Here is a 23217-nt window from a genome sequence, read left to right on the forward strand (position 1 = left end):
GTGCACCCACCCCGGCTGGGGGTACGGCTCCCGGCAGTTCATCCTATATGTTGACTCATCATTTAATTAAATACTAATCGAGGTGTCCCTAGGGAGGTATTTTGTAGACAAGGTTAACATAAGCAACCAGCTGACTTTACATAACAAAGATTACCTGTTATAATGTGGATGGGCCTCATCTAATCAATTGAAAGTCTTTAGGAGCAAAAATCTGAGTTTTCTCAGAGAAGAAAAAATTCTGCCTCAAGATTACAGTATAAACTCCTTCTTGGGTTTACAGCATGCTTGCCAGTCTCCACCATCCCATTAGCCAGATCTTTGACAAAAGTCTTAAGTTGATGGGACCAGCAGATGGCATAATGGCTTCATTGCTGGACTCCCATGTGGTCAACTGAGCTTCAAATCCTGGGCTCGGTGGCTTAATTTCACTCTGGGCATGTGTGCATGCATGCCTAAGATCCTGAGAGGAGAATGGAAGACAAGGGATTGTGGTGTGGCCATTCCCCCTGGGGGGGGGTGATTTCTCACTTTCTGTCTCTCTGTCTCTCTCGTCTTTCTGGTGAATGCATAGCTCTATAGCAAAAACCCCTCCAAAAAAAAAAAAAGTCTTAGGTTGTGTATTCCTAATCTGAAGTGCTTGGACCACAAATATTTTAAAAATTTTTTTCAAATTTTGGACTATTTGCATATGCATAATGAAATATCTTGGGAATGGAATCCAAGCCAAAACAGGAAATTCATTTATGTTTCTTAGGCATTTTATTACATAACCTGAAGGTAATTTTATAGAACATTTTATGCTACACTGTTTTGATTGCGACCTGTCACATGAGGCCTTCTGTGGCATTTTCTACTTGTGGCATCATGTTGGCACCCCAAAACTTTCAAGTTTTAAGGATATTCATATTTTGGAGCATTTTGGATTTCAGGTTTTCTGATTAAGGATACTGAACCTGTACATATATTGTATTATTATACATAAGTCACATAATACATGTGCTTTGTTTCAGGATATATATACATGTATATGCATGTAGACATGTGTGTTCTATAGAACACTGACTGATACAGACGAGATAGTGCTGATCCACACGGGAGGTTACACAATGAAGGACAGAGAATCAAGGGAGGACGGCAGAAGTTTCACTGCTCAGCAAAGGAAAGCTGAGAGTCTGGGACTGCCAAGTACTGCACTCTCTCTGTCTTCCTTGGCAATGCACATAGCTGTAATGCTTTCTGCAGGGATGGGGGTGTCTCGGATGGTTTAAAGACACCACCTCCCCAGGTCCCACCTGGGGCAGGGCTGGCACACACATCCTTCAGGGGGCTGATGATGTAGGAAGCAGATTTTCACAAACAGGTCTCTTGGGGGGGAGGAGAGGGCGCTGGGGGCATTAACAACTGGCAGCTCCCTGTGCCCTAGCCTTGGGGAGAATACGCAGAGCGGTCTGCGTGGGTGTCTCTGACTGACATTATCCTAATTAGTACAGGCCCCTCTGGATCTAGAGCTTCTTTTATTAACACCTTCATTAAAAGGTCTGCCCTCATCAGTCAGCTGTAGGGTGTGCTTACAGGAAGGAGGTTCTTCGGGCTCACAGGCAGGCTTGCACCTGAGAAAGAAGAGCCCTCAGTTCCGTGTGCAGGGTCAATGGGTCTTCTGCTAACTTTCTTAAGGATGCCACTCACCCTTCACCAGTCCCTCCCACTCTTCCTGCACCCCTCCTCCCACCCCACGGATATCTTACATGATAAATAAAAATTAGACCCTAGGAGGGACATTGGACCCACACTTTATTCTCAAAGAGGAATAGAGTTTTGCAAAAGTTCTCAGCCAACTCAGTAATTAATTCATTTGGGACGAGAGATGTTATATCTGGTGCTCCTTTGCCGTAATAATAATAGCAACATTAATTATTCATCTCATTGTTCATCAGCTTGTGGTCTGAAACTGGTATTCACATCCTGTTCACATCCCTTGGTGTTTGCTCAGCACCTGCTATGTGCCAGCCACTGGGCTTGGCACTGGGACACAAAGCCAGGTTTGACAGCAGGGCCATATTTTATCCATTACAAGAAATGGAGATTTAAAATATCAAGCTGGGAAGAGGTGCTGTAGGAAGCTCTGGGAGGGGATAGCCAACTACCTGGGCAAGAGAGGAAATGAGAGGAAGGTAGGACCTGTGGGAGAACCCCCCCCCAAAAAAAAATCAAAGGTTCAGGAATATTTATATATACAAGAGGCTTTCAAAAAGTTAATTGAGAATGTGGATTATGGAAAAACTCTATGAGGATTTCAAAATATTTTTGCATCATATTGGGGCCAGCAGGTGGCATGGTAGTGAAGATGCTGAACTCCCACATGGCTGATGGCAGTTCAAGTCCCAGACCTGGTAGCTTGAAAATCATGCTCAGCATATGTGCATGAATACCCAAAATCCCAGGAGGAAAAGGTGTGGCCGTCCCCTCTTGGGGAGTGATTTGTCACTTTCCCTCTCTGTCTCTCTCTCCAGAGAGTGCATATGCCCTGTGGAAAAAATCTTAGAAAATAAAAAATGAAGTCATACTCTAAGTTCATTTTATAAACTTTTTTTTTTTTTAGAGAAATTTTTGCTATAGGTGTGTGCACTTGCCAAAGAGAGAGAGACAGGGAGACAGAAAGCAAGAAATCACCACCCACCCAAGGTAAATGGTCACACTTCAGTCTCTTCTCTTTCATTCCCTTCTGGGGATTTTGGGCATGCATGCACATGTGTCCAGTGTGAGTTTCAAGCTTCAGGGTCTGGGACTCAAACCACAATCAACCATGTGGGAGTCCAGCGCCTTAACTACTACACTACCTATTGGCCCCTTTCACGAACTTTTTAAAGTTCTCTCATGTACAGATACACACATACACACACACACATTTAAGAAAACTTTTGCAATATTCCCCTTCTCCTATAATTCTGTTAAGAAAGGTCCTTTTGGAGGGACATGTTAGGTTATGATGAAATCATGACATGTAGCCTGGGTGGCAGCCCCAGAAGCATCTCTCTGGCTCTTGGGTACTGAAGGAGTGTAGTTTGAAACTTGGGGGTCTCAGAATCCTCCATTTTGAAAGTCGATGCTTTTATATGATTCACTAAGAAATCTGATTTTTAAAAATAATAACAACTAATAAGTAATGTTTGTGGAATGCTGTTACAAATTTTGTGCTAAGGGCTTTTCACAATAATACCATGAGAGAGATTCTGTCATTACCATAATTTTGGAGATGCAGAAAATGAGACATCTAAGGACGGTGACTCACCCAGGTTCATGCAACTATGAAGAGGCACAATTCCAGCCCAGACTGTGTGGCTCCGAAGCCCTTGCTAAAGACCATTACGCTGGATGGCTTTTTAACAGCCCCACAAATGTGTGCCTTGACATTTGCGTAAGAGCTCGGGCTACCGCTTAAGCACATTTCTTCTTAAGCAATAACAGAAATAACCAATTGAAGAATTAAATGTGCCATCCCATAATCTAATTACTGTCCTATAGAACAAAGTTATGATGGGGAATTTGTTTCTCCAAATCTGGCTGGGCAATATTTTTCTGCTCTGCCAAATTCCATTTCTCCTTGCTCTCTACATAGACCATAGGATGTGCTTTTTCTTTGGTGAAGGGTGAGAACAAGCCGTCTCTGGCTTCACAATACTCTTCGTTTGGACACTATTGAGTGATTTCTCAGTCTTCCCAAGTCTAAACACATGCACCTTCCCCACACACCCAGGTACCCCGATCTCCCACAGAGCTGGGCAGGGGTCTGTACTGACTTGTGGCTTTTAGGACAGTCAAAGAAGGTCTGAGAAAGGAAGAGGAGACAGCCTCCTGCAAAGTCCCAGCATAAGCCCTCACCAGCCGTCACCGGTCTTTTATTTCCTGGTCCTTGATGTCTGGTTGCCTCCCCACAGTAGCTGGGCCAATTCTCCTCATGCTCTAAAGTCTCCAAATCCACCCCGTTTTCCTCAGTTTCTCCAGGACACAGCTATCTCTTAACTAGCTGGCTGGGTCCCCCTTCACTCTGAGGTTCCTCAACTTCCTAGGCCTACCCAGACACATCTTTCAGAGACCTTCCAGATTCCTTTCTCCTTTTCTTTTTGATGTAAAAGGGCCCATCCCTTTTCCCACATACTCCCAGCCTCACCCTTCCATACTCTGGCTCCCTCCACTCTCTCCAGGTCTCCTTGCATTCTATCCCTTCAACCGAGCAATGCAGGATCATTCCAGACAGGCCTTCCCTCAATCCAGACTCCTAACCTTGGCATCGTTACACTGTTCTTTCCCTTTTCCACGTTCTTTGTTCTCATTTTGTCAGCTCTTCTCTCTCTGCCCGTTCTTCCTTGTGAGCCCCACTCCCAGGTGATACTTCAACTGTCCTCCTCCTTGAGAACTACCCTTAAGGCCTCAGGCATCATCATAAAACACTAATCTTCCTCCCACGCAGACTTCTGCCCTACCCTGCCAGTCCCTGCTCTATGATCCTGCACTAGTCTTGTCTCGACCTAAACCTCAAGTCTCTTCAAATGAAAGTCCTCCAGTTTTTAGTTTTCCCCCTTTATTTATGAGAGAGTGTGTGCGTGCTTATGTGAGAGTGAGTGAGACAGAGGGGCACCTCCACAGTGTCTGGTCACACCATGATCCCCTTCCTCCAGCCCTCCAGTCACTGAATCCTGAGCATTCTCACGAATAGTGGTGTGTTTCAGGCTGACTGGGCTGGGCATGTGGGCCGTGGTTGCCATGTGGAATGTAGCCTTTCTTGAGCAGCACGTTAAACTGCTGCATCACAGAGCCAGCTCAAACTTTGCTTTTAAAGTTTTATTCAAACAAAAATGTTTTCCGCATCCTGAAATGTACAACAAATAAAAGGCAGGGTGCTTGGGATGTGACCACGTAGTAACGTGTGCTTGCCTATGAGCATGGGAGTGTGCATATGCATGTATGCGTGTGCAAGCGTGTGTAGGAGCCAGTGTGGGCCTCCAGTAATTAGAAGGAATTTAATCGCCTTTCTCTGAAAAATTTCCGCTATGGTCACAGAGTTGGGTTTCAGCATGTATATTTTAGAATGTGACTCTGACCCCATGGACATAGTTGATTGCTTCAGGGATGGGCACTGAACCCCAGCAGAGCCAATCAGAACCCTCCCCTGGGCTGGGAGTCACATGATCCTTGTGATAGGCAGTCTCCAAGGTGACCCATCCCTAATGACCCTGTCATTCATGTCTGGATCCAAGAAGGGGTTTAGTGACTCCCTTCTAATGGGGAGGATAGGATGTGACTGAAGTTATGGGATGTAACTTCCTACATTACATTACAACACAGCGAAAAACATGTGTCTTCCACTGTGGGGACCCTCTCCAAGAGTCTCTCTCTCTCTCTCTCTCTCTCTCTCTCTCTCTCAGGTTATTCATGTTGAGGAAAGCAAGGGGCCATGTTATAAGCAGTCTTACAAAGAGGCCCATGCAACTTAAGAAGAAAGAAGAGAAGAAAGGAAGAAAGAAAGAAAATAATATCCTCCCCTACCATAGACACAAATAATCTTAAGTAAACTCAACTCCTGGAATTCTAGTATAAAATTTGGTAGCAACCCTGGGGAGAACTTTTATTACAAAACCTCGGAATGCACAAAATAGGTAAGCATGAAACACTAAAATCTGAAATGATATCTTTCTAGAATTCTTTCATTTGTGTATTCAGTCACCCAGATTACGTCAAGAGGGGGACTCTTTTCCCCCCAAAAGATAGAAAAACATAATATACCATCATTTTTGTGTTTTGGTAAAAAGAAGCTTGTAAAATTCATTTATTTAATGCATGATTTCTGTTTTACAAAGCATGCAGAGGCCTCTATGTCACACACATACACACACACACATACACACACACGCACATACACGTACACATGCACAGACTTCCCCAGTATCTTTCTGCACTGAATATATAGTCAACACTTGAGAAGACAATGGAGCTGGGAGTGAAATGTAAGCACATGGTATAGATGGAAGGGTGGGGAAGCAAAGTTGGGGGTTGGTAATGGCTGATGGTATCTTTGGAAATGTACATCCGACAGAGAAAGAGCTGTTGGTGGGGAGAAAAAATCACACTGCTGAAAACAGTACTTGCTAGGGAATTGCTGAATTGGGTCCAAGTCACAGTTCAGCTGGGTTCAGGCTGCAAATTCCAGCTGCCTTTCTGGGGCTTGTGGGTCAATGTCAAGTCTGTTTTCAAAGCCTTGGTAATTGCTACTTAGATCTGTCCTGCTTGCATGCCACCCAGCGGCAAGCACAGGACCTGGGCAGGGCTCTACGGTCTAGATCAGTTCTGAAAGCTGACGTATACTGCTTTAGTTTAGAAATATGCGTGAAGACTGAGGATGAGCCCAGCAGTTACTACACAACATTATGGGGTTGATTTCGCCAGTCCTCAGCTGAACAATTTCTTCAGTACTTTCAGCTCTGAGGATCTCCCTACGTTGTCTTCAGGCTAGACAGCTGAGGCTTCAAATAGCCTATGTGTTATGACATTTTATCATTAGTTCTGCCTCCCAGGTCAAATGGTGAGAGGATTAGAAAGGGGAAAGGGAAGCAATAAGGAGTTTCCTCCCATGTCCTGGGCTCAGAATTTTAGACAACTGTTCTGCTGGTGTTGCTATCCCTTCTCCCTTCGGCTCTGCTGTTTACTGTCCCTGCTGCCACCATAGGTTTGCTTCTGGGCTGAGGAAGGAGAGGAGGGAAAATACAGCAAATAAGCAACCACACCAACATCAAGTCTCAAGGAAATTTAGACATACCCTTGTCTTTTTTTTTTTTTGGAGAGATTTTCACTGTAGGGCGCATGCGCTCGCCAGACAGAGAGAGAGAGACATAGAGACAGAAAGCGAGAAATCACCCCCCAGGGGTGATGGTCACACCGCAATCCCTTCTCCTCCATTCTCCTCTCGGGATCTTGGGCACGCATGCACACGCACCCGGCGTGAGTTTTAAGCCACCGGGTCCGGGACACGAACCGCGGTCGACTACGTGGGAGTCCAGTGACATAGCCATTACGCTAACTGCTGGTTCCCGACCCTTGTCTTTTTTTAAAAAAAAATATTTTATTTATTATAATCACAATTTTTTATATTACATTTAATCACATATATCTTTACAGTGTATTACATTTCTTTTACATGCCTATGTCTTCTAGAGGACTATTTTTCTGCTTCTTTGATCACAGAAATGGCTTCTCTAAGAATCCTCATCTGCACCTGGTGTGCGCATCTAGGTGTGGAGCTGTGGGACACGCTCAGTTCAATGGCACTCAATCTCCCAAACTGACTGTTCCCGTTACTTTTCCGAGTCCTCAGGCCGATGTACATCGTTCAGTATTTTCAGTGAGAATGCTAGGGAAATTGTATGTACTTCATCTTATACAGAACTGAAAACATTTTTGTTTTTATTTTGCTATAGGATACGTGTGCTTGCCAGAAATAGAAAGATGGAAAGTAAGAAATCACCCCCTTGAGCCATGCCACCTAACCCTTCTCCTCCATTCTCCTCTTAGGATTTTGGGTATGCATGTACACTCTCCTGCCATGATTCTCAAACCACCAGGTCTGGGACTTGAATTGCACAGTCAGCTGTGTGAGATCCAGCTATCTTAACCTCCATGCCACCAGCTGATCCCTGGAACCTTTTTTTTTTTTTTTTTTGGAGAAGTTTTTGCTATAGGGCACGTCCACTCTTCAGAGATACAGAAACGAGAAATCCCCCCCCCCCCCCAGGGGGGATGGCCATGCCACAATCCCTTCTCCTCCAGTCTCCTCTCGATATCTTGGGTACACACGCACACATGCCCGGAGTGAGTTTTAAGCCACTGGGTCCAGGACGCGAACCACGGTCAACTACGTGGGAGTCCAGCGACATAGCCATTATGCTAACTGCTGGTCCCTCCTGGAATCTTTTGAAAAAAGACTACATTGCTAAACATGTAAGTATCTCCTACTATGCTGCTGAACTCTGAATTTATATGGAGAGGTATTTATTTGTTTATCCCTAACACCTCCAACCTCCCTACTCTTTGCCTTAATGGTATTTGTGTTCAGCTATTCTTAATGCTGTATCTTTAGGGAATGGTTTGCTGTATCATACTGCTTTTGCTAAAACAAACCATGACCCAAATGCCTAAATGCACCACCTCGGGCACCTCATTTGATTGCTGGGAATAATTTAAGCAGAGGACACAATTTATCCATTCACTGTCCTCTAGACTTGTAGGAAGGCAAAATCAGTTTACCAGTATTACTTGCCTTCTCTTATGAGCAATAAAATATGACCTTGAGTGCAAAGTGGTACAAATACTTGTATAGAGGAGAATTTTAAAAAGCACCCCATATCCACAAAGATAAAAATAAATAGCTATAAATGTGAGTCATGTGTTAACTCATCCATTAGTGGAAGTTAGAAAGAAGCCAAGCTAATAAAATAAAAGTAATATGGTCATTAAAAGAAGCAATGAAAAGTAGCATCTTAAGTGGGAGTTTTGCAAGAATGGGGCTGGTGTAAAAAACACCCACTTCTCTACATTTTGCCTTTAATTTTGGAGAACATGAAAGAAAACTTAGTGGGAAAATAATGACAAAGTTAGTGTTTCTGTTTTCCTTTCCTTAAGGAAAGGTACATACATAAAAGAGACAATTAGTGACCAACCTGTGGGCTCTTTGCACTGAATTTGTGGATGTGTTATAAAATAAATACAAAGACCTTTGTAGCTATTTACAAGTCTGGTGGCCAAACTTCAGGAAACTAATTATTCAAGTGCTCGGGTAGCGGGATATAGAGTATTTAAGGATTTTTCCCCCCTTCCTTGTTTGCTTCTGGCTATGATTTGTGATGTGGAAATAAGAAGGCTTTTTTTTTCTCTCTTTCTTTTTAAAAAATATTTTTACTTGCTGCCTTCCCAGCAAGACACTGAACAAACTGAGTGCAGGACCTAAGGATGCCTCATTATCACAAGTACTAAAGTGAAGGGCTCTGCAGAACTGCTACTGCTGCTAATGGAGATTGTACTGGAGGGAGAGAAATGATTCTCCCTGCAAACAAAACAAAAGAGAAAGACGCAGGTTTTTCTTGGAATTTTGCATCAGGAAAGTCCTTAGAGATGTAGCTAGGCTACTTTCCTACCTTTGGGACTCCCACCTTTTGGACTCCCTATCTCGTTAGCATAGAGATAGGGAGTCATAGGATCTTGTGCTTTCAGGCTATCTTCTACTTCACTAACTCTCTTCTGGTTTATTAATTCAAGTAATACAAGATAATCATACCAGTGAGGAGATATAAAATATGTGAAGAAGACATTTTAAAAATATTCTGCAAATCGTTCTTACGATGACCTCAAACTATTTTTGAGAAGAGAAGCTGTGCATTTAACATGAGGAGGAGGCAAACACCTCTGATCTATCCAGCCTCTTGTTCATGACTGGGGTTATACCCACTTCCTGCAGTTACACTGTCTAGGCAGACTGACTGCAGGTTCTGATTGGCAGGTCTAGGTACTATTGATGAGAACAAATGGGGGGGTGGGCCACAGGTAGCATGGTGCATTAAGATGCAGGATTCCTACATGGTCAACTAGAGTTCAAATCTTGGAGTTGGTGGCTTGAAAATAACACTGGGTGTGTTTGTCTGCATGACCAAAATCCTGAGAGGAGAATGGAGGAGAAGGGACTGCAAAGGGATTATGGCATGGCCATCCCCACTGGAGGTGATTTCTCACTTCCCCTCTTTGTCCATTTCTGGTGAGTACACATGTTCATGGCAAAAATCACACACACACACACACACACACACACACACACACACGGGAAACTAAATTATTACTTAACTAATAACTTTTTAGCAAAGTAGGAGCCCATGTAAGGATAATTAAAGGTATCATTGAAAGTAAATAAAAAAATCCTAGACCTACCACCATTTGTTGCTGCGCTCAACATGCATGGTTATGTCTAACTAATTACACTTTTGGTCTATACAGAAATCTGACTCAGAGGCAAACCCTCAGCCTGTCTTCCATGATGGTGGTCCAGTCTGGGGATACGGCTGACATTGGTAATGGGTTATTGATTTCCACATTGCCATTGAGTAATGAGCATATCCTTCTATGTTCCTATTCTTGTAGGGACTATGAAAAGGTAAATTTCTAGAATTAATGGTATCCAATAGTTATTATCGAGGTGATATTTATATTTCTAGAGACTGTCATTTATCAAATAATGAAATAGAAAATTATTGATCACTAAGCTAAAAAGAGTCTTGACAATCCGTTAGTTAAAATCTCTCACCTCCCAGTTCAGTGCCAGGTGAGTTAAGAAATGAGAAGATTTTTATTTTGGAATACTGGATTGTATGGTTCCTCAGATGTAAAAGGAATAGCTCAGTAATCTTCTCTCTTATCTACAGGATCTCTTTCTCTCTTTTTATTTGTTCTCATTAAACTTTGCTTTAATGGGTCTCAAAATTCAGTGACAGATTTTTGGTCAAGTAGTTTCCGTTAAAAAGTACTGACTTTAAAAGCTAGTAGCTTAAAACTGCCACATATACTCAAAAAGGCAGGTCTAGGTACTATTGATGAGAACAAATGGGGGGGTGGGCCACAGGTAGCATGGTGCATTAAGATGCAGGATTCCTACATGGTCAACTAGAGTTCAAATCTTGGAGTTGGTGGCTTGAAAATAACACTGGGTGTGTTTGTCTGCATGACCAAAATCCTGAGAGGAGAATGGAGGAGAAGGGACTGCAAAGGGATTATGGCATGGCCATCCCCACTGGAGGTGATTTCTCACTTCCCCTCTTTGTCCATTTCTGGTGAGTACACATGTTCATGGCAAAAATCACACACACACACACACACACACACACACACACACACACGGGAAACTAAATTATTACTTAACTAATAACTTTTTAGCAAAGTAGGAGCCCATGTAAGGATAATTAAAGGTATCATTGAAAGTAAATAAAAAAATCCTAGACCTACCACCATTTGTTGCTGCGCTCAACATGCATGGTTATGTCTAACTAATTACACTTTTGGTCTATACAGAAATCTGACTCAGAGGCAAACCCTCAGCCTGTCTTCCATGATGGTGGTCCAGTCTGGGGATACGGCTGACATTGGTAATGGGTTATTGATTTCCACATTGCCATTGAGTAATGAGCATATCCTTCTATGTTCCTATTCTTGTAGGGACTATGAAAAGGTAAATTTCTAGAATTAATGGTATCCAATAGTTATTATCGAGGTGATATTTATATTTCTAGAGACTGTCATTTATCAAATAATGAAATAGAAAATTATTGATCACTAAGCTAAAAAGAGTCTTGACAATCCGTTAGTTAAAATCTCTCACCTCCCAGTTCAGTGCCAGGTGAGTTAAGAAATGAGAAGATTTTTATTTTGGAATACTGGATTGTATGGTTCCTCAGATGTAAAAGGAATAGCTCAGTAATCTTCTCTCTTATCTACAGGATCTCTTTCTCTCTTTTTATTTGTTCTCATTAAACTTTGCTTTAATGGGTCTCAAAATTCAGTGACAGATTTTTGGTCAAGTAGTTTCCGTTAAAAAGTACTGACTTTAAAAGCTAGTAGCTTAAAACTGCCACATATACTCAAAAACAAATGGTTCACAAAAAATTTTCCTTTCCTTCTGAAGGTTCCACGGTGTGTTGTTATCATTAACCAGTCTTTTACTATTAAACTTAAATGGCCAATTGAGACAAACAGTTCTGAGACTGTTCTTCCACCACTGATTAAGACTGGGGTGGCAGGAATTAGGGATGTTCATTCAGCCTGCCGAGCTTTCTGGGCGGATTTGGTGACCTTGCCAGCTCCAGCAGCCTACCTGTCCATGGCTTTGATGACACTGACAACTGTCTGTCTCATATCACGAACAGCAAAATGACCCAGAGGAGGATAGTCAGAGAAGCTCTCAACACACATGGGCTGGCCAGGAACCATATCAACAATGGCAGCATCACAGGATTTCAGAAATTTAGGGCCATCTTCCAGCTTTTTACCAGAACGGCAATCTTTTCCCTCAGCTCAGCAAACTTGCAAGGAATGTGAGCTGTGACAATCCAGTACAGGGGCATAGCCAGCACTGATGTGGCCTGGATGGTTCAGGATAATCACCTGAGCAGTAAAGTCAGCTGCTTCCATTGGGGGGTGGTTTTTGCTGTCACCAGCAACATTGCCACATTGAACATCTTTTATAGACATGTTCTTCACATTGAAGCCCGTATTGTCCCCAGGAAGGGCATCACTCAAAATTTCATAGTGCATTTCAACAGACTCTAGTTCAGCTGTCACATTGACTGGTGTAAAGGTGACCAATATACCAGATTTGAGCACACCAGCCTCCTCTTGGCCCACAATGAGAGTGCAAATACTACAAATTTTATAGACATCCTGGAGGGGTAGATGCAAGGGTTTGTCAGTTGGACAAATTGGTGGTGGAATGCAATCCAGAGCCTCAAGCAGTGTAGTTCCACTCTCATTTCTTTTTCTTTGCTTTTTTTTTTAAGAGAGATATTTGGTAGAGGGCATGTGCATTTGCCAAAGAGACAGAGATACAGAAAGTGAGAAATCACTCCCAGAAAGAAAGCCACATCATAATTCCTTCTCCTCCATTCGCCTCTCAGAATTTGAGACATGCACACATACATGCCTGGTGTGAATTTGCAGCTGCCAGGCCAGGCACTCAAACTGCTCTCAATTATGTGGGAGTCCAGCAACATAACCATTGCGCTGTCTGCTGGCCTCTTGCATTGCCATCGTTATGGGTGACTTCCTATCCCTTGAATCATGGAATAGTAGCACTTGGCTCCAACATGTTGTCACCATTTCAACTAGAAATTGGCACAAATGCTACTGTGTGGGGATTGTAGCCAATTTTCCTAATGTAGGTGCTGACTTCCTTAACAATTACCTTGAATCTATTCTGGCTGTAGGGTGGCTCAGTAGAATCCATTTTGTTCACACCAAGAATTAGTTGTTTCACACCCAGTGTGTAAGCCAGAAGGGCACACTCACAGGTCTGCCCATTCTTGGAGGCATCAGCTTTGAATTCACCAATACCAGCAGCAACAATCAGGACAGCACAGTTGGCCTGAGATGTGCCTACAATCAAGTTTTTGATAAAGTCTTTGTATCCCGGGCCATCAATGATCGTCACATAGTACTTGCTGGTTTCAAATTTCCTCAGAGATATCAATGGAGATACCATGCTCACATTCAGCTTTCAGTTTATCCAAGACCCAGGCATACTTGAGGAGCCCTTTCCCATCTCAGCAGTCCCCTTCTTAAATTCTGTGTTGGTTCTTTTATCAACCCACTACATCTGTAGATCAGATGGCCAGTAGTAGCAGACTTCCTTGAATGGACGTGTCCCATGACAATGATGTTGATGTGAGTCTTCTCTTCTTTCATTTTGGTTTTGATTTAATGGTGGTTTTCATGACACCTGTGTTCTGATGGCAAAATCATTATGAAAAAAAATAAAAAGCTGCAGGTTCACTTTTTATAGTTTCAGTTAACCACAGCCCACTGTGGGTCAAAAATAGATGAGTACAGTTCAATAAGATATTTCAAGAGAGAAAGAGAAGTAAATTCACACACCTTTATTATAGTATATTGCTTTATACCAGTATAGAAATATAACAAATGAACTTTGTTCTATTTTGTTGTAAGTTTATGTTGCTAATCTTTTACTTTAATTTATAAATTAAGCTTTACCATAGGCATATATGTAGAGGAGAAAAACAGTGAAAACAGGATTCAGTACTGTGTGTAGTTTCCACCATCCATTTGGGGAACTCTTAGAACAAACCTCCTATGAATAGGGGAGTACTACCATATTAACATTTTTAATAGATTTGAAATTAGTATTAAAAGAATGTTACTGGGAGACCAGTAGACGGCATAATGGTTACATCGCTGGACTTCCACATAGTCCATTGTGGTTTGATTCCTGGACTCAGCAACTTATAACTGACACTGAACACGTGTGTATGTATGCCCCAAATCCCAAGAGGCCAGCAACTTATAACTGACACTGAACATGTGTGTATGTATGTCCCAAATTCCAAGAGGAGAATGGAGAAGAAGGGATTGGGCTTGGCCATCCCCCTGAAGAGTGATTTCTCACTTTCTGTCTCTCTGTCTCTTTCAGTCTCTCCAGAGAGCATACACACCCTATAACAAAAATATCTCTGGAAAAAAGAAAGATATTTACTGGAGCCAGCAGGTGGTGTAGTGGTTAAGATGGTGGACTCACACACATTCAACCACAGTTCTATTCCCAGACCTGGTACCTTGAAAATCATGCCTGGTGCCTGTGTGCATGCCCAAAATCCCAGGAGGAAAATGGAGAAGAAGGAATTATGGTGTGACCATCTCTTCAGGGGTGATTTCTCACTTTCTCTCTCACAGTCTCTCTCTGGTGAGCACACATACCCTATGGCAAAAAAAAAAAAACTAAAAAAATTTTAAAAATTAAAAACAAAGGTATTTATCAAGTTTGGTAAAAAGATTACTAAGATTAGAAAAGGTAGGACTATAGCCTTCTTACATATCTTAGACCTGTGTTGTTTGTTATCAATGAAGGAGAAAATACTGTGTCCATCTCCAAAAGGAGACATCATTACCCAGACAAAAGCGAAGTTCTACTATGACATATTCACAGGTATATCATATAAAAGTTTAATGAATAAAACTTGGGGGAAATGATGAGATAATAAAGCAGGACAGGATTTTTTTTTAATTATAGAAATGCTCAATCTTTTTTGCAAATTATTTTGTATCATCAGTAGGGTAAAATTGTATGAGGTCATTCCCAAATTCCTTTGACTCCAGAAATATTTTTCATCCAGAATATCTTGTTGGACTAGAAATGTGAAGAAAAGGTTTTGTGAGGAAAGATTGTATAAGATCCATAGAGCTTGACCTTCGCTTGTTTGACTTGTACATGCCTGCCCTGTATAGGCTCAACACGCATTAATGAGCAGCACACATGACAATACTTGGATCCTATACATTGCATGAATCTATGGAGCCACAGCTTTCTACAGGTGCTCACCTGGTCTCTGGTTGAATATCTCCAATAACAAGGTCTTCTGCCTTCCAAGGTAGCCTCTTAAACTTTGCATATCTCCCATAGTTAGAAAGGCCTTCCTTAAGCTAAATGACAATCTATACGCTTGCAACTTTTGTCTGTTGGTCATATTTCTGCCTTCTGGGCCCATTTAGGACATCTCTAAGATACCCAAGCAGGTAAAGTTTACAGTTTATTATAGTATAGAACCAAACTTGCTATTATTGTCCCATACTCTAACTTCCTTCTCTCTGTTTCAAACTTATTAACCCTGAGTCCTGAGCTGGTAATACTTAGCATCCTTGAGTCATCTTCCATGGAGCAGACTCAATTGCTTGCTTCCTTTACTTAGAAAACATTTTTATGAGGGACTCCTCCTGGCACTGAAAATAAATAGAGCAATTAGACATGGCCTTGTTGTCAGAAAGACTGACATTCTAGGGGATAGAGATCATGATAATAGAATAAGATACAGCACAAAGATATTTGCAGTGCTATGGGCACACAAAGTATGGAGCTGCTACATGTGCTTGGGAGTGTCAGAGGAGATTTCATAAAGAAGATGACATTTTAGCTGTTGTTTGAAAGAGAAGTAAGAATTTTTTATGTAGAGAAGGTAGGAAAAGGGTATTTCAGCAAAAAAAGTAACATCATGAACAGAGGCATGAAAGTGTAGTATCTGCACATTTTTGTGTGGGACTGACATTTTTGGTATGTCTATAATGTTGACTGCACCGAGGCATGATGATGAAGAAAAGAGAGGAATAAGGCATAGTAAACAGTCTTTGACTCCATGTACTTCTAAAAAAAGTAAGAAAAACTTGACAGAAGGGAGCAAGTACTTGGGGGAGGATTTAACCTTGGAAATAAAGGATGAGGTTTTGGGACCAGCAGTTAGCGTAATGGCTATGTCGCTGAACTTCCACGTAGTCAATCGAGGCCCAGACCTGGTGGCTTAAAACTCATGCCGGGCTCGTGTGTGTGTGCGTGCCCAAGATCCCAAGAGTAGAATGGAGGAGAAGGGATTGTGGCGTGGCCATCCCCTCTGGGGGTGTGATTTCTCACTTTCTATCTCTCTGTCTCTCTTTGTCTTTCTGGTGAGCACACACGCCCTATAGCAAAAACCTCTCAAGATCCATAGAGCTTGACCTTCGCTTGTTTGACTTGTACATGCCTGCCCTGTATAGGCTCAACACGCATTAATGAGCAGCACACATGACAATACTTGGATCCTATACATTGCATGAATCTATGGAGCCACAGCTTTCTACAGGTGCTCACCTGGTCTCTGGTTGAATATCTCCAATAACAAGGTCTTCTGCCTTCCAAGGTAGCCTCTTAAACTTTGCATATCTCCCATAGTTAGAAAGGCCTTCCTTAAGCTAAATGACAATCTATACGCTTGCAACTTTTGTCTGTTGGTCATATTTCTGCCTTCTGGGCCCATTTAGGACATCTCTAAGATACCCAAGCAGGTAAAGTTTACAGTTTATTATAGTATAGAACCAAACTTGCTATTATTGTCCCATACTCTAACTTCCTTCTCTCTGTTTCAAACTTATTAACCCTGAGTCCTGAGCTGGTAATACTTAGCATCCTTGAGTCATCTTCCATGGAGCAGACTCAATTGCTTGCTTCCTTTACTTAGAAAACATTTTTATGAGGGACTCCTCCTGGCACTGAAAATAAATAGAGCAATTAGACATGGCCTTGTTGTCAGAAAGACTGACATTCTAGGGGATAGAGATCATGATAATAGAATAAGATACAGCACAAAGATATTTGCAGTGCTATGGGCACACAAAGTATGGAGCTGCTACATGTGCTTGGGAGTGTCAGAGGAGATTTCATAAAGAAGATGACATTTTAGCTGTTGTTTGAAAGAGAAGTAAGAATTTTTTATGTAGAGAAGGTAGGAAAAGGGTATTTCAGCAAAAAAAGTAACATCATGAACAGAGGCATGAAAGTGTAGTATCTGCACATTTTTGTGTGGGACTGACATTTTTGGTATGTCTATAATGTTGACTGCACCGAGGCATGATGATGAAGAAAAGAGAGGAATAAGGCATAGTAAACAGTCTTTGACTCCATGTACTTCTAAAAAAAGTAAGAAAAACTTGACAGAAGGGAGCAAGTACTTGGGGGAGGATTTAACCTTGGAAATAAAGGATGAGGTTTTGGGACCAGCAGTTAGCGTAATGGCTATGTCGCTGAACTTCCACGTAGTCAATCGAGGCCCAGACCTGGTGGCTTAAAACTCATGCCGGGCTCGTGTGTGTGTGCGTGCCCAAGATCCCAAGAGTAGAATGGAGGAGAAGGGATTGTGGCGTGGCCATCCCCTCTGGGGGTGTGATTTCTCACTTTCTATCTCTCTGTCTCTCTTTGTCTTTCTGGTGAGCACACACGCCCTATAGCAAAAACCTCTCAAAAAAAAAAAAAAAATGAGGTTTTGAGGAGTTGAAAAAGTTTGATAAAAAGCTATGAAGAGGGACCAGCAGTTGGCATAATGACGATGTCACTGGACTCCCATTTGGTCGACCACAGTTTGAGTCCCAAACCTGGTGGCTTAAACTCACGCCAGACGTGCGTACATGCGTGCCCAGGATCCCAAGAGGAGAATGGAGTAGAAGGGATTGTGGCACGACCATCCCCCTTGGGAGTGATTTCTCACTTTCTGTCTCTCTGTCCCTATCTGTTTTTTCTGGTTAGTTCATGCTCCCTGTAGCAAAAACCTCTCAAACAAAACAAAACAAAACAAAACAAAAAATATAAAAATAAAATAAAAGAAAGAAAAAGAAAAAAAGCTGTGGAGACTAAAACAAGGAATATAAAAAGTAAGTAAGATACATAAGAGGTTTACCCAATGGCAATAAAGAAATAGCATTAATCTGTATTGAAACTAGATTTCTACAACATACTCTTGGTATTAGTTTAGAATTCAGGAGTAGAGAAGAAGGCAGGAATAATGCTGAGGTGAAACAAAAACCGTGAGAGACCGAACAGCATAGACAGTGAATGCCATATACCATATAATCTGCAAAGCATTACGTGCTCCTAATGAATAGCAGTGACTGTTTCTACCGCTCTTACAACCACAGCTTCTACTAACAAAATAAGACATCAGAAAAAATTCTAGGGTGATGGCAATAACACCATTACATGACAGACCAAAGAATCAAGGTTAACTGAGAGGAAAATGAAGTCAGAACAGGACTGGGGAAACTGGGAGGATGGAATGACTGGAAAAATCACAGTGAGAAGGAAGGCATCCGGAAGGAAAACATGACACGGCATTAGTCAGAATAAATAAAGCTAGTTGCTACAGCAATGTCCCAAATTCCAGTGTCTTAACACAATAAAGTTCTTTCCCTCATGAGAAATCTGGTACCAATGATGACTTTCTCCCAAGCAGTGACTCAGAGAATGAGGGTCCTTCCATCTAGGAGCTTCTTGAAGTTCTCAACTTTGGACCAAGATTGGCAAGAGAAAAAAATATCAGATCATGTATTATATGTTAGGAGCCCAGTTGAGAGTGGTATACAAACACTTTTACCCTCATTCCATTGACCAAAGATTGCTTCAAAGACATATCTAGAAATGTAATTGGAAAATTAGGCCCTTTTTGTGCCTGGAAGAATAATAAGTGGCTTCCTAAAATCCTAACAGTTTCTGCAACATATAGTCACTGTCCTCACAATCTAATATCAACAAAAAGACAGACAACCATCATTCAATGAGGTAGTATGAACCAGGTTCTATGGAGTCACAGGGGAATGAGTGATAATTTTGGCAGGGAATCCAACAGAGCATTATGAAGAGGTTGACTTAAAAAATTTATGCATTTAATCACTGTGTATTATTATTGTAAACCAAATGAATTTTCCCATCACTAATACACTGCATATGGGTCTCAAAATGAATCAAAGATCTAAACCTAAAACCTCAAACTATGAAAGTACTGGTGGAAAACACAGGGGGAACTCATAGAAACATAGGAGTGGGCAAAGACTTCTTGAATAAGACTCCCAAAACACAGGCAATAATCCCCAAAATAGACAAGTGGGATTACAGTAGATTTAAAACCTTCTGCACTGCAAAAGAAACCATAACTAGAAAAAATTGACAACCCTTGGAATGGGGAAAGGCTGACTTTTAACCAGAGTGTTGAAGAATACCTGAGAGCCACCTAGCAGAGAAGATAAGGAAGAATATTTCATATGGCACATTAACTGAAACACAGAATTTTGGAAGAACATAGCACATTTAGAGGGTGATGGGGAGGAGGTTGGGATAATGGGGCTTCTGGGGAAGAAAACATCACCTTAGAATGTACAGCTAATGTGAGGGTACAATTAAACTCCATAAAATATTTTAAAGCAGGAGATTGGTATGATAAGACTAAACTTTAGAACAGATTAAGCAGAAGTTTAGAAGATGGGATGGGAGCAACCTGGAAAAGGTTTTGCATTAGTCTTAGAAGGAAATGATGAAAACTCTAAGAAGGGCAGTAGGAGCAGAGGCTTCAGGCAGGAGTAATCAGCCTGCCTTTTTATTGGTTGAATTAACACAGTTTCTCACCTTCATTCCCCAATCACCTCAGGCTGTTGCCCTAAACTGAGAAAATGAATCTTTCTTTATCTTTGAAAATCCATGACTCTATTCTTGTATCTCTTCCATCCTGTTCTTTACAAAGTAACAAGAGATTTCATTTCATTTTTTAAAATTCTGCCTAGAGTTAGTCAACTAAAGGTTGCCCTTCATGAAAAGAAAAATTGTAAGGATTGACAATAATGGTAGAATTTTAGGCACTGGAAAAGTAGGAAAATGTTATTAATTTTTAACAGAACATTCTTTTATGCTGTCATGAATAAGGCCACCTGTATCAGATGTCTCCTTGATTTCTATTCATAGTGCTATTATAAATCTGGTGGACCAATAAATATAATCAAGCAAATTGTTTACTTAAAGTAATCAAACTGTAACAATTCTTTTTAGCATCGCCATTTTTATGTCTAGCCCTGTCCCATAGGCAGTAATAGCTTATTTAATTTTTTCAAAGATTCAACATTCTTGGATATTGATCAAGAACTGTTATCTATTTTGAACTGTGACTACTTGGACCATAATGCCATATCCCTCTCTCCCCAGAGTGTCTCTCACAGAAGTTTGAGCAGCTTATATTGTCAATATTGAAGCTGCTAAATTACTGGCAATACTGGAGAAAAAAGATCAAATATCAATATCAATGAGCCATAATAAGATGCTTTTTATCAGTTGTCAATTAAATTGCCATACTTAATTGGCTCTGTGTTTAAAAATATACATTACTGATAAATAATGACAGAAGTACATACATTAATAAATATGAAGTTGGGGACTTTTTTTTTTCAGCTTCATTTATTTCTTTTTAGTGTCTAGTCTCTTACCTTCTCTGTTCCCTGCAGACAAATATTGTGTTTATTATCTAAGAAGCATGTCAATCAGCCCTAAATAGAACTGATAATCACATTTTTCTGCAGAAAGAGCAATTAGACTTCCAGATAATAGGCTCAATACTGCTTTGTAAACTTGTGTGGATGGCTTAAATTGACTAAGTTACCAAGATATTTGCTCTGCGTCAAATGGCCATAAGGCATTATCGTAGCACTCAAGAACCTTGATGCTTTTAGTCTTAATTCTACCAGTTGTACCAGGTGTAGGTAAAAAAAATCAAGTTCTGCAGAAAGTCTCTTTACTAAACTTTTGTTGGATGCCTATTGTGAGCCTAGCAGCATTTAAGATAAAATGGGATAGGAAGCTAAGACAAATGGAACCCTATGTTTACACACGGAGTTGATAGTCTCAACTATCAACAATAAAGAAAATTCACACACATACACTTCTGACAGAGATCTAGGGTGGTGTAGTAAGACAGAGCAGAGTAGACAGTAGACATTTGAAAAGGTTAGTTCAGCTGGATTATGATCTATGATTTGGAGCTAAAATACATGAAATATTTTCATGGATAGGAAGTAGGCTAAGCCCTTTGCGTTAAAATCATATCCTCACAACAACTCCAAAGTGGGTATTATTATCTTCACTTACTTACAAATGAGAAAATTGAAGTCCTGATGGAATAGGCAGCTTTGCCAAGCTAGGACTGACGTTGAAACCTAGTGTAGTCGTGCCTGATAGCAAAGTCTATCCTTCTGGTAGTGCTGCTAGGTCCCCTCTGGGACACCGGGACTGGACAAAGGGTGGGAGATGTGGCTGACATTCAGATAGTGGCGCATTTGCCATGCAGGCAGAACAATTCCCATCTTCAGTTTTTACCGTGTTGAGTTAGTTTGGAGCAAATTCAGGTTGTCTAAGCTCAGTGGATGAAATATGGATCAGTTCTCTTGAAAAACCAATGATGTCATTTAGTTGAATTAGTTGATTTGGTTAAATAGAAGGACCTTAAAACTCATTGAGTCAAAATATGTTATTCTGGAGAAAAGGTAGCTTGCTAATTTATTGATTCATTTATTTATTCATAACAAACATTATATGGCATACACTGTACAGAATTACTTCTTGGTATTTAAGTGACATAATTTATAATATATTATAGTTTGACTTTCCCTCAAAGTTTCTCTTGACAAATTAGATTTTCTTCATCTAGGAGGAAAAATGCAAAATGTTTTTTCTCATAAATTACATTTGTGATAAACTGATCACAATAATAGATATGAAGCAGTTTTAGGTTTTAGCATTTTCAGTGCACTTTTAATATAATTATCAGAAAATAAATTTTAAATGGAAATTATGTATAAATTAACATGGAGTCAACAATATTTGTCCTTTTCTCATAATTATTTTTAGAAAAATAACCTGTCTACTGCTATGAATGTATAAACACTTTCATAAACAATTTCATGAGGGAGTGTATGTAATGCAGGGGAAATTACCTCGTTTAAAGTTTAAATTGAATAGATGCTGGCATATGAGTACACCAGTGAAATCATCACCACTGTCAAGATATGGGATATTTTCATCATGCCAAAGTTTCCTCATGCTCCTCTGTTCTGTGCTTACCTTTTTTTTTTTGATTAAAAATTTTGTAATCGGGACCAGCAGTTAGCATAATGGCTATGTCGCTGGACTCCCACGTAGTCGACCGTGGTTCGAGGCCCGGACCCTGTGGCTTAAACTCACGCTGGGCGCGTGTGTGTACGTGCCCAAGATCCCAAAAGGAGAATGGAGGAGAAGGGATTGCGGCGTGGCCATCTCCCCTGGTGGGTGATTTCTTACTTTCTGTCTCTGTCTCTGTCTGTCTGGCGAGCGCGCGTGCCCTATAGCAAAAACCTCTCCAAAAAAAAATAATAATTTTGTAATCAAATAAATGTCAGGCCTATAGGAAAGCCATAAGAATTTTTTAAGACTCTCATATAGCCTTCAACCAGATTGACTCATTCACCAAATGTTAACATTTGCCATGTTTACTCACTTACCCTTCTTCTCTCAGCCCATCCATGTCTAAGTATGTCAGTGTGTATTTTTAAAAAACAAAGACTTGGTGGGCTGCCCCAGTAGCAGTTAAGCACTGTACAGAGGAAGTAGGATCCTACGTGGGCAACTGCATTGGACCTCAGCCCCAGAGGCTTGAAAAACACGCTGGGCTTGGGTATTCATGGCCAGGCTCCCAACGGGATGGACAAGTAGAGGAACAAAGGACTATGGAATGAACAGCCCTGCAGGGGTGCTTTAACTCTCTCTCACACACACACACCCACAGACAACCACATGCCCTGTGGCAAAAAGAAAGGCTAAGCGATAAAATTCAGGAAATTTAGTATCGAAGCCAAATAACTATCTAATATGTAGTTCTTATTAAATTTTCCTGACTGAACACTACTTTATTCTGACTTTTCCCCAAACCCACATTTTCATATAGGACCCTACATTGTACCCCATAGTCATGTCACTTCAGCTGCCTTTAATTTGGAAGTTCCTCTTCTGTTCTTGAGTATCATGACACTAATATTTTGAAAAGCACAGGCTTGCTGTATTGTACAATAGAATGTCCTTCAATTTGCATTGGTCTGATT

General features: G+C 41.0%; 1 protein-coding gene across 1 annotated transcript in view; it reads right to left on the reverse strand.

The window, feature by feature from the left end:
• LOC102495220 (elongation factor 1-alpha 2-like) overlaps positions 1–20280 on the reverse strand; it is a 58915-nt gene extending 38635 nt beyond the window's left edge. Inside the window, 6 exon segments of the mRNA XM_014590970.1 lie at positions 1489–1610; positions 11900–12083; positions 12086–12126; positions 12128–12445; positions 12888–13256; positions 20270–20280. Coding sequence (XP_014446456.1) covers positions 1489–1610; positions 11900–12083; positions 12086–12126; positions 12128–12445; positions 12888–13256; positions 20270–20280 — 1045 coding nt within the window.
• Between the last annotated feature and the right edge of the window lie 2937 nt (positions 20281–23217).

This window comes from Tupaia chinensis, unplaced genomic scaffold (assembly GCF_000334495.1).
Source record: "Tupaia chinensis unplaced genomic scaffold, TupChi_1.0 Scaffold000515_1, whole genome shotgun sequence".
NCBI classification, from domain to species: domain Eukaryota; kingdom Metazoa; phylum Chordata; class Mammalia; order Scandentia; family Tupaiidae; genus Tupaia; species Tupaia belangeri.